The 15,045-nt window shown below is 26.5% G+C and overlaps 1 protein-coding gene across 2 annotated transcripts in view; it reads left to right on the top strand.

Moving 5' to 3' along the window:
• Window positions 1-15,045, top strand: part of Fmrfar (FMRFamide Receptor) — a 31,451-nt gene that overhangs the window by 7,132 nt on the left and 9,274 nt on the right. For both annotated transcript variants that reach the window (XM_074256757.1, XM_074256756.1), the window contains exon 2: window positions 12,338-13,060. In XM_074256757.1, coding sequence (XP_074112858.1) covers window positions 12,737-13,060 — 324 coding nt within the window. In that variant the 5' untranslated portion in view covers window positions 12,338-12,736. The remainder of the gene's footprint in view (window positions 1-12,337; window positions 13,061-15,045) is intronic.

The raw sequence follows: 15,045 nt of genomic DNA, 5'->3' as shown, positions 1-15,045 counted from the left end.
ACACCAATGAAGTTAGAGAAAAAAGTGTTAGAATGCTTTGCCTGGAGCCGAATAAAACGTTGAGCTCATTTATGTCCCGGTAAACTCCAATTTTCGTGGCGCCAGTCTCATAAACGACCCGATGCCCACGAATATAAATTACTTCAATTGTTATTATTTTATTTATACTACTTTTTTCTCTATTTTTTTTCTGTCCGTCTCTTTCTACGCATACCCGATCGAAGATAGAAGATATGAGGTATAACATGAGTAATGAGACATGGAATACGAGATATTAGTTATGAAGTGGGATTCTTCAATATGCCATCAGCAATAAATATGTTTTTTTTTGTATAAATTATTATTAAATTTTTTTGTCACCTCAATGGGCTTTGTTTCATGCTGAAAATATATATTTATTTTCGCGGTCGGAGCCTCACAGTGTATTGTAAAATATTGTAAAAATTTAACGACCACCAAAGGAACTTTTAAGTACAAAAACATTGATATGTATATATCCTCGACCTCTTGAGAATTTTTCAGAGACTTTTCATCGCCCTCTAGACGCAGCATTTTTTTTTTTTTTACCACGCGACTATTTGACACAACCCGACAATCGCAATATACGCTCGAGTTTATCACCCTTACATATATATTATATATAAATATATATGTGTTACGATAATAAATACATAAGTGCGTGCTATGAAAGTATATACGTGAGAGCGAGACTCGGAAATTTTTTTAAATTTATTTCATTTTGATATAAAATACTCACGGAGATCGATAAATGCATTACTTAGATTATTTATTGGAAAACATATATCCACATGTGTTGTATACTCTATTTTGCAGAAAACATACGTTTCGTGAGTAAACAATTTTTATAGATATATTCATAAATATGGATGAAATATTGATAAATTTTTGTTGTTACTGTTGACAACTGACTAAAATTGCATTTAAATTGATTTTACATTTTATTTTCTGTTACCGATTTTTTTAAAATTGCAAAACTATTGTTTCTAAAGTATCAATGGGTACGATAAGACCCTGAGGAATATGTTTATAATAAAATGATAAATACGTAATTTAATCAACAAACTTCTATGTTAATCATTATTTGAGTAAATTTTATTTTGAACATTAACAAAAATGACAAAATAGCTACCCCTACGGAAAAAGTATATATTTTGAAATATATTCCAGAATATTTTATGAATATATTCCGGATATAGTCCGTTTTTCCCAAGTAATATTTTTCAAAAGTATATAAAAGGTATATACCTGAATAAATTCAGTATATGTAAGATGGACCAGACTATAGACCAGAGAAAAATTTTGAGTAAAACGGGATACAAGTGAGCGCATGCCCCTATATTCTGAAATATATTCTTTTTCCGTAAGGATAGTTTTGTCATAAATAAAAATAAAATAAATCATTTTGAAAAACCTACACACAAAATACAAATTTCTTTCACCAAGAAAATTTTAAGGAAGACAAAAGTTATTTTGGAGCAAGAAGAAATTTTTTTAAATCAAGAAACTTTGACTTCATTCAAAAAAATTTTCAATCTTCTTTAATATTTTTTTAAGCCAAGAAAATTTACACTTCAGTCAAGAATTTTTTTTTTCAGTATAGCTTTACTTTATTATGGTTGGATAATTTTGGTCTACTTTAATATAATTAAATAGTTTCCACTGTAGTTTAAACATTTTACGTATTTAAAATCAATGAAAGTATTATTTCGAAATGATTATTGATTTCGAGTACCAAATATTTACAAGTAGATGCACGGGAAAAACTACTCTGTAAATTTTACATAAAAGTTTGTAAAACTTACAGAATTATATCTGTGAGTCAATTTGTGTAAAATTTACAGAATTCAATTTGTTATTTTTACATGGTAAATTCTGTGTACTTTAAATTTGTAAATTTTAAATATTAATTAAAGACGTTCATAGACAAGAAAAAGACACCAATAGTCTATGGTTTCTTGGTTTCTTTCTCACGCACTAGTGCTGTCTCTCTTTACAGACTATCGCTCACTTACTTCCACTCACGTAAAATTTCAAAAGTTACTAACTTTAAAAATTTTTTATAAAAAAGTGAATACCGCTCGTTTATGTTATTTTTGATGAAAAATACTTGTTATATCTTCAATTAATGATTCTCAGTTTTTTAAAATAATTCTAAAAAAAGAAAGATTGATATTTGATAAAACATTCGCTTGAACGTCGGTCAGCATATGGTTTCCATGTAAAATATACAAATTTTAAATACTATTATTATTATTTAAAAGAATTCCTGCGTATAAAGGATACTTATGAGTATAAGTACTCAAAATTTCAGAAAAAGTTTTAAGAAAACGGGTTTTTCTTGGAACGTCCTTAAGTCATCTCATCATCTTATTTTTAAAAATTACATATTTTTTCTATAAATTTTGCCGAATGTTTTCTGCAAATTTTGACAAAGTTATTTTTACCGTCTATTTATTGTCGTACTATATATTATTTAATTAAAAATTACATAATACAATATCTAATAAAAGATTGACTTCATTACTTACAAAAATACAAAACTAAGGTGTGACAAATTATAAATCATTGACAATTACAATCAACCCTAAAATATACCAAGTATCATAGAGTCATGTAAGAGAACAAAGCATACGTTAATCGAGATTACATCGGTCGCGTGAGTTTTATGCTGCAAAAAGTCTACCTTTACTGATGACAGCTCCAAGTCAATGGAAAATAGTATATCTAGATCAGTTGAATACTATATAGAGCCATTTACGAGTGCCGCTATTTTCCACTTACTGATAGTCAAAGCATCGATAAAGCGATATCTTGATGGATATGATGCTCTAAGTAAACTATAGTCGTTCTTGATCATTTTTATTGAGTTTCAAGTTTTTAAAGCATAAAAATCCACTGTATCCTAGAGTCTACATGATAGTGGTCCTGGTTCTGGTTGTTGACCTTCTTTTATTTCTTGTTTTGGGAAATGTATGAGTTTCTGCTTGATGTCATCAATTCTCTTCTTGAAAGATTGTTTAATTTTCTCCAAAATTTGACCTACTTGCAACATATCGTGATTCATCTCATCATTTTCTTGCTAGAGCTTATTGTTTTAAACTTTGTTAACATTCCTTTAACATATTTTCTAGATTATTAATTTTTTATTCACGTACCTTTACTGATTTTCCTGGACTACTAACTTTTTTATTGTTTGACAACCCAATTTTTTATTTTCTTTGTTTAGTTTGAGCTCTTCATTCTTCTTTTTTTGTCAATTGATGTTTCCTATTTTCAAATTATTGAAGTAAATATACTAAGCCCATAAGCCTCTTTATTCTCTTACACTTTGAATGTGTAATTTTTTTTTTTTTTTTTTTTTTTTTATAGAAAAATTTCAATTTTTTTCTTATATTTTATAAAAATGTCCTTTGTTATAATAAAAATGATAAACTAACATGTTGAAATTTATTTATCAAAATTTTAGTAATCTTAAACCCACATTCTTCAATAAAGGTCCTTAAACTTTTCTCTCCGAGTATAGTCACGAATTCTTTTCATTTGTTCGCTCACCCTTTTGATTATTTTATACCCGTAGAGTTCTGATACGTATCATTTACTCGGGTTTTCTTTAAAGCTTTTATGCGGGTTTGATTAATAGCTTGAATGTAGTCTACTGGAGTAAATAACGTATAATTGAGTGTAAAATTAACAAAAAGTTAATTAATAAACTTTGAAATCTTAATCTAATCAGTACCCAGTGAGAAGTATGTGGGGAATTTAATTATTATCCGAGTATACCTTAGGTTTACTCAATGAACCTTATTGTGTGAGGATAAAGAAAATTGTAAGTGTGCAGTATGGTTTACTAGGTATTCAAATTTTACTGGGGATCACAATGAGCACTGTAGCTGAATACAGAAGATTCTCTACGGGTAAGCGGCAGGGCTGTTTTTGTAGAATTTCCCAACTTCCCAAAATTTTTCCTGACCGCAGAAAACATCCTCCGAACATCTTGAAGTACTATAATATTTATTGCTTTCAATAAAAATGAAGGCAATAATAAGTTTGAAGAATAATATTTTTTTTTTTTTTTTTTTTCACCAATATACTAAACTGTAAAAGAAGTTGGTGTGAAAATGAACCTTGAAAAATTCACACGGTTTTGGTGAAAAGATTTAGAATTATAAATTAAAATGTTATGATACTGAAATCACCAGACATTTGATGATTTTTAGTTTTATTTAAAAAATAAATTAATACTAAAAAAAAAAATTTTTAAATTGCATTTATAGTATTTCAAAATTTCTGCATTTACAACAAATTTAAATTTATTAAATAAAGTTATAAAATTATCAAAGGTTTGCTTATTTTAGTATCATAAAATGTTCAATACTTACACTAGTATAATTGTTTTTATGTAGTTTACATTTCAGCAGTATCAATATTGATTTAAAAATTTTACTTAATATCATGAAAAGTAATCTTAAATGTGTGGGAGTTATTGCCACGACAGTAATTATTTTCAAATGGAGTCAACCCTATTTTGCCCTATATTTAGCCATAGAAATTTTTTTTTTTAACTTCTCGCTAATAAAAATTGAAAATTTTTTTTTTATCAAATTCATTAATTTTTTTTTTTTAATTGTTCGTTTTTTTATGCATTGCTTAAAAAAAAAAGATAAATAATAACAGTTTTGATCATAAATGCTTCGTAAAAACAAGCAGAATAAAAAAAGTTTTAAATGTTAATTTTTCATCTAGTTATGGCCCAAAATAAGGTTGACCCCACTTGTAAATAATTATCGTATTTTTAAATGCAAATTCAATATCTTTCTTATTTTAAAACTTCATCATGAAGAAAATAAAAAAAATAAAATGGATATTCTATCACATTGAATTTCGTTCAAATCTAAAAATAATAAAAAAAACCTAGTCTATTAATCAAGTCTCTCGTAAGATATCTTGTGCTTACAAACTATATATATTTTACTTGCGGATCATATAACGCTCTATTGAATTTTTTTAAAAATAATAATCTGTATTGAATAGTTAAAAATATCAAGTGTTCGAGTATCCTCGCTTCAGAATATAAGTGAACTTATCATTTCATATCAGTCCATTATTAAGACGATAGTGATCTGATTTAATATAAGTGAACTCGACTTAACCCACATTTCGTGCGGAGCACAATTAACGCTTAGCGTTGAAAAATGAAAAAAAAAATTCGCTTTTATCAATAATTTAGTCATGATAAAAATTTTTATGCTTACTTTATCAATTTATGAGGGGATAAATAATATTCAGAAGTTGATACTGAAGTATATAATTGAATTGAGTTGCTTTCTTGGTCTACGGTAAATTTCAATTAGTGAATAACTCGCGGTCTTAAACAATTTAATTGTGGTTTAATCGAATAATAAAATATACTAAAACATAATTTCGCGTGACTTTAGCTCTTTAATTACATTCCTGATGGATTTAATTTAACTCAACATAGTTTGTAAATATATATAGATATTTAGATTTTAATCTTCAAAAAAAGAAAGTAACTTGGATCATAAAATATAAATAAATACATGTAATAAATTCTCTGTATAAATATATACATATCTTGAGTTTTTAATTTACGTCCGTCATAAAGAATGAATTATATCAAAAATTTATGTTTCGGTTATTTTATTGTGTTTAAAATTTAATAAATTTTTAAAAATTTTTATTAGCTAGTTGTAGTAGTAAAGATTTATTAATTTATTTACTTATTAACGTAATATGACAAGGCACAGGCTAAATGACAATATTAAACAATTTTAATTTCAACAATTACAACTTATGATAACAAAAAAATGATATAGATAAATTGTTGAATTTTTAACATTTAACATTAATACACAGAAAGAAAAAAGTCTTGAGTCAAGCGTAAATTTTCTTAGATCAAGAAAATCTTAAGGAAGACTGAAAATTTCTTGGATGAAGTTAAAATTTCTTGAACAAAGTTAAATTTTTTTAAGCTAAAAAAATTTCTTCTCGCTTTAAAATAACTTCGGTCTTCTTTATAATTTTCTCGGTTCAAAAAAATTTTTTTCTGAGTAGAAAATCAAGTTGAAGTAATAACATAATTAAAGTAATATGAGAAATTTAACTAAACATAATTTAACTTAGTGAGACAATACGAATAATGGATCGGACCAATCGAAAATGACATGTTGATAATTTATATTATCTATATTATTATTATTAATATTATAAAGAGGAAAGATTTGATTGATTGTTTGTTTGTTTGCATTGAATAGGCTCCGAAACTACTGAACCGATTTGAAAACTTCTTCCACTGTTGGGAAGCTACACTATCCCCGAGTGACATAGGCTATATTATATTATAATTAATGATTAAATTTTCGTTAAATATACCCGTACGAAGCTGGGCGGACTGCTAGTTTATGAATAAGGGTAATCTGTGCACGGAAAAAAGAAAACTTGAAAAATTACATTATAAATAGTAATAAGTGTCCCGTCGTATTCAAAACTAAAAAAATTATAGTTCGAAATAACATTTTTCTAAATCAAAACTTTGAATTTTAATTTTCAGAGCTTTCAATGTAAATATTACATTCTACAATGTTTTTTTTTTAAATCTGTAATAATTACAATCTGAACTTGTAATTTTTCCAGTTTTCATCACATTATATAATGTAATTTTTCTATTTTTTTTTTTTTTTCCATGTGAGATTATAAATTTTTGAGAATCAATGACTATTTTGCATTCATAAATCTAATGATAGATATTTAAATATCTTTTTTTGAAATACTTCTAAGGAAGTTGCATTTAATATTTCTGCAGAGTAAAAAATTTTGCGTCAAAAAGTGTTGGGTTAAAAATTTTTTGTTAAATATTCAATTCTTTTATGTATAAATTTAATACTTATTATTTCAAATCAACCCAGAAACATGTTAAATATTCAACACAAAAAATATTTGACACAAAATTTTTTGACGCAACGACCCAAAAAATTTTATTGATTTGTGGTGGTAATTTTTGCCAGAGAAATTTTTCACTGAAATTATAAATGAGCTTTCAAAAAAAAAAACTGTTATAATTTGGAATTAAGAAGATATACATACAGAGATTTAGTATGCACTGTTAAATATTTTTATCTAAGACAATAGAGTAAAACTGACAAATACCATTTATCAAAAATAATGAGCTGTCAAGTCTTTATCAACTAGCGTAATTTTATATTTATATAAAATTGTAGCAAAAAAGTATAAATGAAAAAAGTATTACTCGGGTCGTTTTTCGGATTAATTTTTCTTCGGCAAAAATATTATTTTCACTGAAGTTTAATCCTTGATATTTATTATATTTAACGATGCGAAAGGAAAGAAATAAATAATAAACATTTAAGAAATGAAACTTATTAAGGCCTGCTGATACTTTTTCGGTCTCATTAGCCCTCCTGTGAAATTGTGCAAGCACAACACAAGGTCACCGTACTCTCCCGAGGACTTTACTCTTCACTAATATTCCCCACCAAAAGCATTAAAGAGTATAATTAGATCAAGTGTTCTATAGCTATCTGCACAACGACAGAGAACAGCGGCGAAACATAAAAAATTACAATAATTATTTTATATCGTAGCTGATAATTAAAATACTCAATTATCAATTTTACAGGATAAATTTTTAAAAAACTTTATTTCTTTTGCAATAATTTAATAGCGAGATCATCATTAAATCCCTCAACAAACTTTGTAATAGTACAATTCTGTTCGGTGTCTACGCAAGATAAATTGCAAGCAACTGGGCTCAGACTACTGAGAGCTCAAACTTGTTTCTTTTACTTTAATCACCTTTTTTCAGATTTAAAAATTATTTTTTAAATAATCTCGTAATTTAAGTTGACCTACATTTGGCTTGTAATTGATTAAACACTAAATAGCCGAAGGAAAATTGTTCGATTTTCTTTGGGTATAAAAAAAATAAAAATAAATTACGGCCATTGCGATTGTAATTTAATTGTACAGTCGGAACGGTAGCACAAGTTTAACCATTTATTTGTAGAAAATAAATTGTTTTTTCCTTTAAAAAAAAAAAAAAAAAAAGTTGTTGATATTTTGTAGCAAATTTTAATAGATGGAAACAAAATTTTAATTATTTTCATAAAATTTTCATTAAAAAATTGATTTACAAATTTTTTCGCTTTATTCTGAAAACGCTTGCTGTTTTTAATTAAAACTTCTGTGAGAAGATTAATTTATTTGTTAAAACAAAATGTAATTTCGCCCTCTCGATTGTCATTGCATATTTTTTTTTCTATCAAATACAGGAATTGTTATTTTTTGTTAAATTTTATATTTACAGGTATATCGAAGTCATTTGTTTTTTTATTTCAAAAAGTAATTGCTGTTGATTAATATTCAACAATCTACTTGTTGCGTTGGATTTTTTTAATTTAATACTTTTATTAAATTTTTTGTTTACTTTTGTGGATAAAAAAAATGACTTTTTAAAATTTTTATTCATCCAAATTTATGATCTCGACTAATATCATAAAATTAAATCATGAAAACGCAATGAAGCTTTCAGAAATATCTTTTTTGATTGATAAATTTATCTATTTCGCCCCGAATTTTTTCCGACAAACCTAACCGCTTAACCCAAAGACGCAAAAAATATAACAAACAGATAACCCGAGAGTGATTTATTATAAATGAAAAGATAGTGGTTACCCTGAAATGATAAAGATCCGTATTGTAAATATTTTTATAAACTGCTTACGATAAATTGATATTGAGGTAATTATTTAAGTTCTGAGTTTCACTTTCAGCCATAAAAATCGAGAAATTGAGTAATCGACAAATTTTCTTTTTTACTTTTCGTTCTTCTTCATCATAAATTTATGAATCTTTTATTAAAAAATAACCTGAATTTCTATTAAAATTTTTTTCGTAGTTTGAAAATGCAATAAATATCTACTTGTCTGGTTTATCATTTATTTTTTTTCAAATATCAATTTGTAGATGAATTTTATTCGATTTTTTTACTTAAAGAGCATAAAAAATTAGAAAAAGTATTTTATTTTGTATTCGGAAAAATTTATGAATATTGACATCTAATCACCAATTTATAAGTGAAACGATAAATTTAAAATTTTCTCATTTGTATCAAAAATGAAACAATCGAAATTAACAATGATCGATATCTCAATTCTAAAAATTTTCACACATCTAAGTAATTTCATTCATTTATTCTTTATTTATTTATTTTATAGTGCTTTTGTAAGTTTTAGGCAATTAGCGGTTTAAAATTTTACACAAAAAAAAATATCAGCCTCGAAAAACGGACGTTGGACAGTGAGCTTACGTAATTATTATCCAACTGAAATATAAATTCAGTAAAACGGACAAAGAAAATTTCACGCTTTTCATTAATTTTTTCGATTGCAAAATGTTAATCTAATTTCTTTTTAAGGATTTTTTTTTTCAATTTTTACATATTAACAGTAAATTTAAATTAAATTAATTAATCTCGATATATTGCTTTTTAAATTGGATGTCATGAGCAATAATTATCATTTAATTATTTTGTGTTCTATCAACCTAAATAAAGTTTGTATTACAATCATTAATTATTCATTATTATTGCAATGAAAGATTATTTATTTATAAAAACTAATAAAAAAATTAATTAAAAAAAAAAGATAATAATACTAATATAATTTGTAATCATTAAATTTATAAAATTAGTTTGAATTCATAAATTTCCAAAATGGGTCAGTATCAGAGTACAAACAGAATAAAGCACACTGATCAAAAATAATCTCATGTACATCTCACAGATTTTGGCACGTTGTCTGGGTACTTATAGTTTGTGACACACTGTTTGCATCTACTTCGCTATATACTTATATTCAGCGTTAATATTTTTAATATTTTTAGTTATATGAATAAAAAAAAATAAATTAAAGAAGATAATTTCAATATAATTAAATAAATAAAAAAAAAAATACTATTCACATATTAAAAAATTTTTTATCATGAATTATAAAAAGCGAAGCTTTTACCTCACTCTAATAATTAGAGCTTTGAATATTTTATTTAAATAAATCGATTAAAGAAAAGAAGTGATTAAGGTAAAAAAATAGCTGAAAAGTAAAATAGATGCAAGGGAAAAAATAAATATAAATAATTGTTCAATTAAAATGTATGATGAGAAGTAGAAAAATAAGGTATTGGTCAGGCATGCTTCGATACACCGGCTGTTACATATTATGTCTGTTGGCTGATTTACTGCTCTACACATGACGTTAGCCGAGTATAGAGAACTTGCCAGTTGGGAATTTATGAATAACCTACTCTGCACTTCCGAGTTGAGTTTAGTTAACTTTTACATTTTTTTCTAGACGCAATATCACCCAGACATTCAAGTCAATGTCACGAGTTTCCTCCGAGGGCTTTTATTTTTTTCCTTCTCGTTTTCTTTTTTTGAGATAACGAATTAAAAAAAATGCATACATTTACCTGTTCTAAAAAATGACCGATCTCGAGGGGAATATTTACGACTTCTTGAAAATTTTAGCACATAGTTGGGTTATACGGTCTCGAAATTGCGATTGATTAAAAAAAAATTAGCAATTTTAGTGGTTTAAAATTTTAAAGTTTATTTTTGAATAAAGAATTGAAAATACCAAAAAATGATTATACATTTATTTAAGAATAATTTCATTTTTTATAAAAATGTTTTTTAAAATTTTTCCAACTGTGATATCTTAAGAAGTGTTTCCAGCTACTACAAGTTCATGAATTTCACCAAAATAAAGAAAAATTTTAGAAAACACGCTCTGCTGTTTGATAGATTATTAAATCATCCGTTTTCACAGAGCGTTTTTTTTTTTTTGTTTTATTTTGATTTGTTTGAGAAACGTTTTCATTTTTCTCTTTATTTGCACTCAAAAATCAAATTTCAGGTTGTTAAATAAAAATTTCAAAGAAAATAATATGCTAAAAAATCTATTTCTAAATAATCTATATAATATTATGACGTTTTTTAAATTTTTATTTATTTAGAAGAAATTCGTAAAACTGCAATGCTAAGAGACGTCGCTTGAGAAAAATTCATGAATTTGCACTTGAAAAAATTTTTTGTTCGAACAACATAAGACAACTTGTCGTAACAAATTATCGTGTTATTGTAGGGATAACAAATCTTGTAATATGATAACAAAACGTAGGTTGTACTATATAATTTATTTGTTATACTTATTGTAACAAAACCCTTTAATTAGTTCAACAAAAAAGTTTAGCTGACTTAACAAATCGGTTTGTTGAAGCAACAAAATTGTGTCAAATACTTTTGTCGATTTAACGAAAAATATTTTGTGGCCAACATATACAAGTTAGATGGTCTAATGAAAAATTTTGTTGTTATAGTAGCTAAGTTAATTTATTAAAATATCAAATAGTAACGGCAACGAATCAATTTTTTATAGCAATAAATTGATTTTGCTGAAGTAAAAAATCAATCCTGTTGTAACAAAAAAATCAGATAATTAATGGTGAAGAATTAATTTTATTTTTTTATTTAATACACTAACGCCAATCGGCTATTTACATTATTACGATTATTGTTAATTTAAAATAATAATATTGTTGATGGGGACTATAAATCAAAATGTATATCAGTTATTATTGATATAGATATTCCACCGGTACCTTATACATAAAAATAGTATAGCGACACATGGACATTATAATTAGAATTATTATACTTATTCCAATGCTTTATAACATAACATTGATTTAATATCAGTAATATTGTTAATACGAAATGTAAAAAATTTTTGAAGCTAATTTTTACGCGATGATATCGGTAGACAGTTACTTAAATAGAGAACTACACGAATGATTAAACGAGGTGCAAAACACATTTGACCAAGTCGTATTGACCTTAATGCTCGACCAAATATGTCACTAGAGAATTTAGCTGGCTCATGACGCGAATCATGTTGTTTGACACAGAGAATAATGGCTCGTGGGAATTGTTGTGATGTCGTACATTGTCATCGTGGAAATCGACAATCATGGGTCGCATCTTCAAATGTGTAATTATACAGTAGCAATACAGAATCGATGAGCAAAATGTTTCTACATATACAAAATAATTTTACTCCATATATAGACATAATTATCATTTTGAATTACAGTCTAAATATAATTACCCTTTGTTATCTTTGTGAATTCTACTACACATGCGAAAACAATTATTATGATATATATCTATTATGTATTAAAAATAATTTTATTTTTAATAATTCTTATTGTTATTTGTTGTTCGCAGTAATTGAATTAAAATTTGGAACAATGGACTTGAGGAGATAAAATGAAAACAGCGCCCTGTGGAATGGAAACAAAGCAAAATAAAAATAATAAAATAACAAGAAGCGGGAAACAGCGGAGTTTAATCTTAAAAATACGTGAAAGAAAATTTAAAGACCAGAAGTAATTCTTCGTTAGATCCGAAGCCAGAGGAAGCTGTAGTTCAAGCGGCATTGAGGACATGAAGGTTTGGTGATCCCCCGGAGACGTTCTGTAAAAACAAAAGAAAAAGAAAATAAAATAAAGCTGGACACACGACTCTTCGGGGATTGGACGTTGCAGGAAAGATGGTGACGTAAGTGGTATGCAACTGGGTGAAGAACAAGTAGATACTGTGAAAAGCTGGTTCAGTTTGTAAACAATGGACTGGAGCTCGGTACTGAATATCACTACGGATTCGCCAGAATCATCGCCGACGGTCAACTACTTTTCTGAGTCCAACACCACAAGTAAAATTCCGAACAAGACTATTGGAAATCTCACCCTTGAGTGCAAAACGGAACTCAGTGACGGGGCGCTCTTCGAATTTATCACTAATGGGATTCTATTGAACCTGGTCGGTGTGTTTGGATTGTTTGGGAACATTATCTCCATGATAATATTGTCGAGACCACAAATGAAATCCTCGATAAATTATCTCCTGATTGGACTCGCCAGATGCGATACCATTCTCATTATCACTGCGGTAAGATCATTCTGCTTAATTTTATTCCGTTACAATAAAATAAGAAAAAAGACGTAGTTTTATTTCCAATCTAGAATGGTAATAATTACTATGTTACATTTAACAGTTGATCCCTACACTGAAAAAAAAAATGAACTCGAAACATGCACAGAAAAAAAAAATTCTTGAATTAAGAAAATTATGACGAAGACTGAAGTTATTTTGGAGCAAGAAGAAATTTTCTTGGCTTAAAAAAAATTAACTTCGTTCAAAAAATTTTAACTTCATTCAAGAAATTTTTAGTCTTCCTTAAGATTTTCTTGATTTAAGAAAATTTACCCTTGACTCAAGACTTTTTTTCTCTCTGTGTGAGAAAAATTCTTGAACTAAGAAAATAATTTTCAAGAACTTTATTGTCTTAAATCAAGGCGAAGAATTCTTGAATTAAGTTAAATTTCTTAATTTAAGAATTTTTTTACTCAAATCAAGAAAATGAAATTCTTTAAAATTATTTACTTGATTCAAGTTAATTTTTTTTTCTGTGTACGATTGCAGCTTTTAATTTCTCTTCTAGACAAAAAAGAATTTTGAAAAAAACGCTTTTTTTTATTATCTATTTCTTAGCAGAGCGCTTTTTTTTTTTTAAATTCTCATTTGTTTAAAAGAAAAATGTAAAACTGCAATAGCTTTATCTTTATGAGTACAACAAGGATAGTACCGTTTCTTGCAGTGAGTGGGACGCGAGAAAAAGAGGGAATCGGCTGTTAAGAAAAATGATACTGAAATCAGAAGACTTCTCACAATTTTTATAATTTTCATCAAAAATTTTGAATTTCGTCATTGAAAGCTTAATCATAAAAATTTTACAGAATAGTAATGTTTATTATTAAATTAAAGTAAACTAAATTAATTAAAAAATTCTTTGAAAATTATTACAATTATAACTTCATTCAATTAAGTCAGTCATTTTTAAAAGGAAATAAAAAAAAAATTTTTCCATTGAAATTTTTGAATATTACGTTCAATGTAATTGTTGACCTTTATGTTATTATAATCAGTAATCAATACTCTGTGATTATCAATATTTTTTAATTATGTCCTAGCCCATTTATTTACTTAGTTTCTATGTAACATAATAGTAATATCAAATGAATAGTAATAAATATTTTTCTATCTAGTTTAATTTAGTATTTTATTAAAAATGAGGCTATTTACTTTGTAGAAAAATAAATATTACTATTTCCTTTCTCCACAGTAGGTCCATTCATTTTTTTCATTTTTAACTTTTTTACTCTTGATTTTCCTCTTGCAGCGCAAATATGCAGCACAAAAAAATATAACTGAGAATAAATTTACAAAAAAGAAATGTAGAAAGACTTTTTCCGCAATTTTGCATTTTTTTACGTTTGACCACGATATCAAAGCAACCGACCCAGTAAATTTTTTATGATTCATAAAAATTTAAAGAAACATAACTCTCGGTATTGGCCAGCCAATGATAAAATAGCTCGATAAAGATTATGAAAAGTATTCCTAAATAAAGTAAAACCCAATTTGATTATAAACTTAACCAACCAGAAATTTTTCCTATCTTGTTTAATAAAATCGATTAAATAGCTTGTAAAATTGGCTTCTGTGTTCCGATAAGAAATATTATACAATTTAAATAAAAATTTATTCCTCAAAGAAATTATATAGTTCCAAAAGTGCTTTGAATAACAATCACGACACAGTAATTTTAATCCATACTTTCCAGTAAAGAAGAAATGAATTTTTCTGCTCACGAGTTTTATTTTAACATTTTAATTACCAGCAATTTATTTGACAATAGACTTTTCGTACTTTATAGGACAAAATAGTTCCACCTCATATTTATAAAGACGGTTTGCATACATAAACTCGTAGAATTGATAAGGATCTTGTTACTAATTTCCCCTATATCAAGGAATCCAAGGTGATCCACTGGGCAATGAATTGGATCGTAAGCGTTTATGGCGACTTATATT

This window comes from Cotesia typhae, unplaced genomic scaffold (genome assembly GCF_013202065.1).
Source record: "Cotesia typhae breed Kobodo isofemale line unplaced genomic scaffold, CoteBio_Ctyphae scaffold_152, whole genome shotgun sequence".
Taxonomy (NCBI): Eukaryota; Metazoa; Arthropoda; class Insecta; order Hymenoptera; family Braconidae; genus Cotesia; species Cotesia typhae.
The sequence above is the reverse complement of the archived record's forward strand: the minus strand, read 5'-3'. Positions and strand labels throughout refer to the sequence as shown.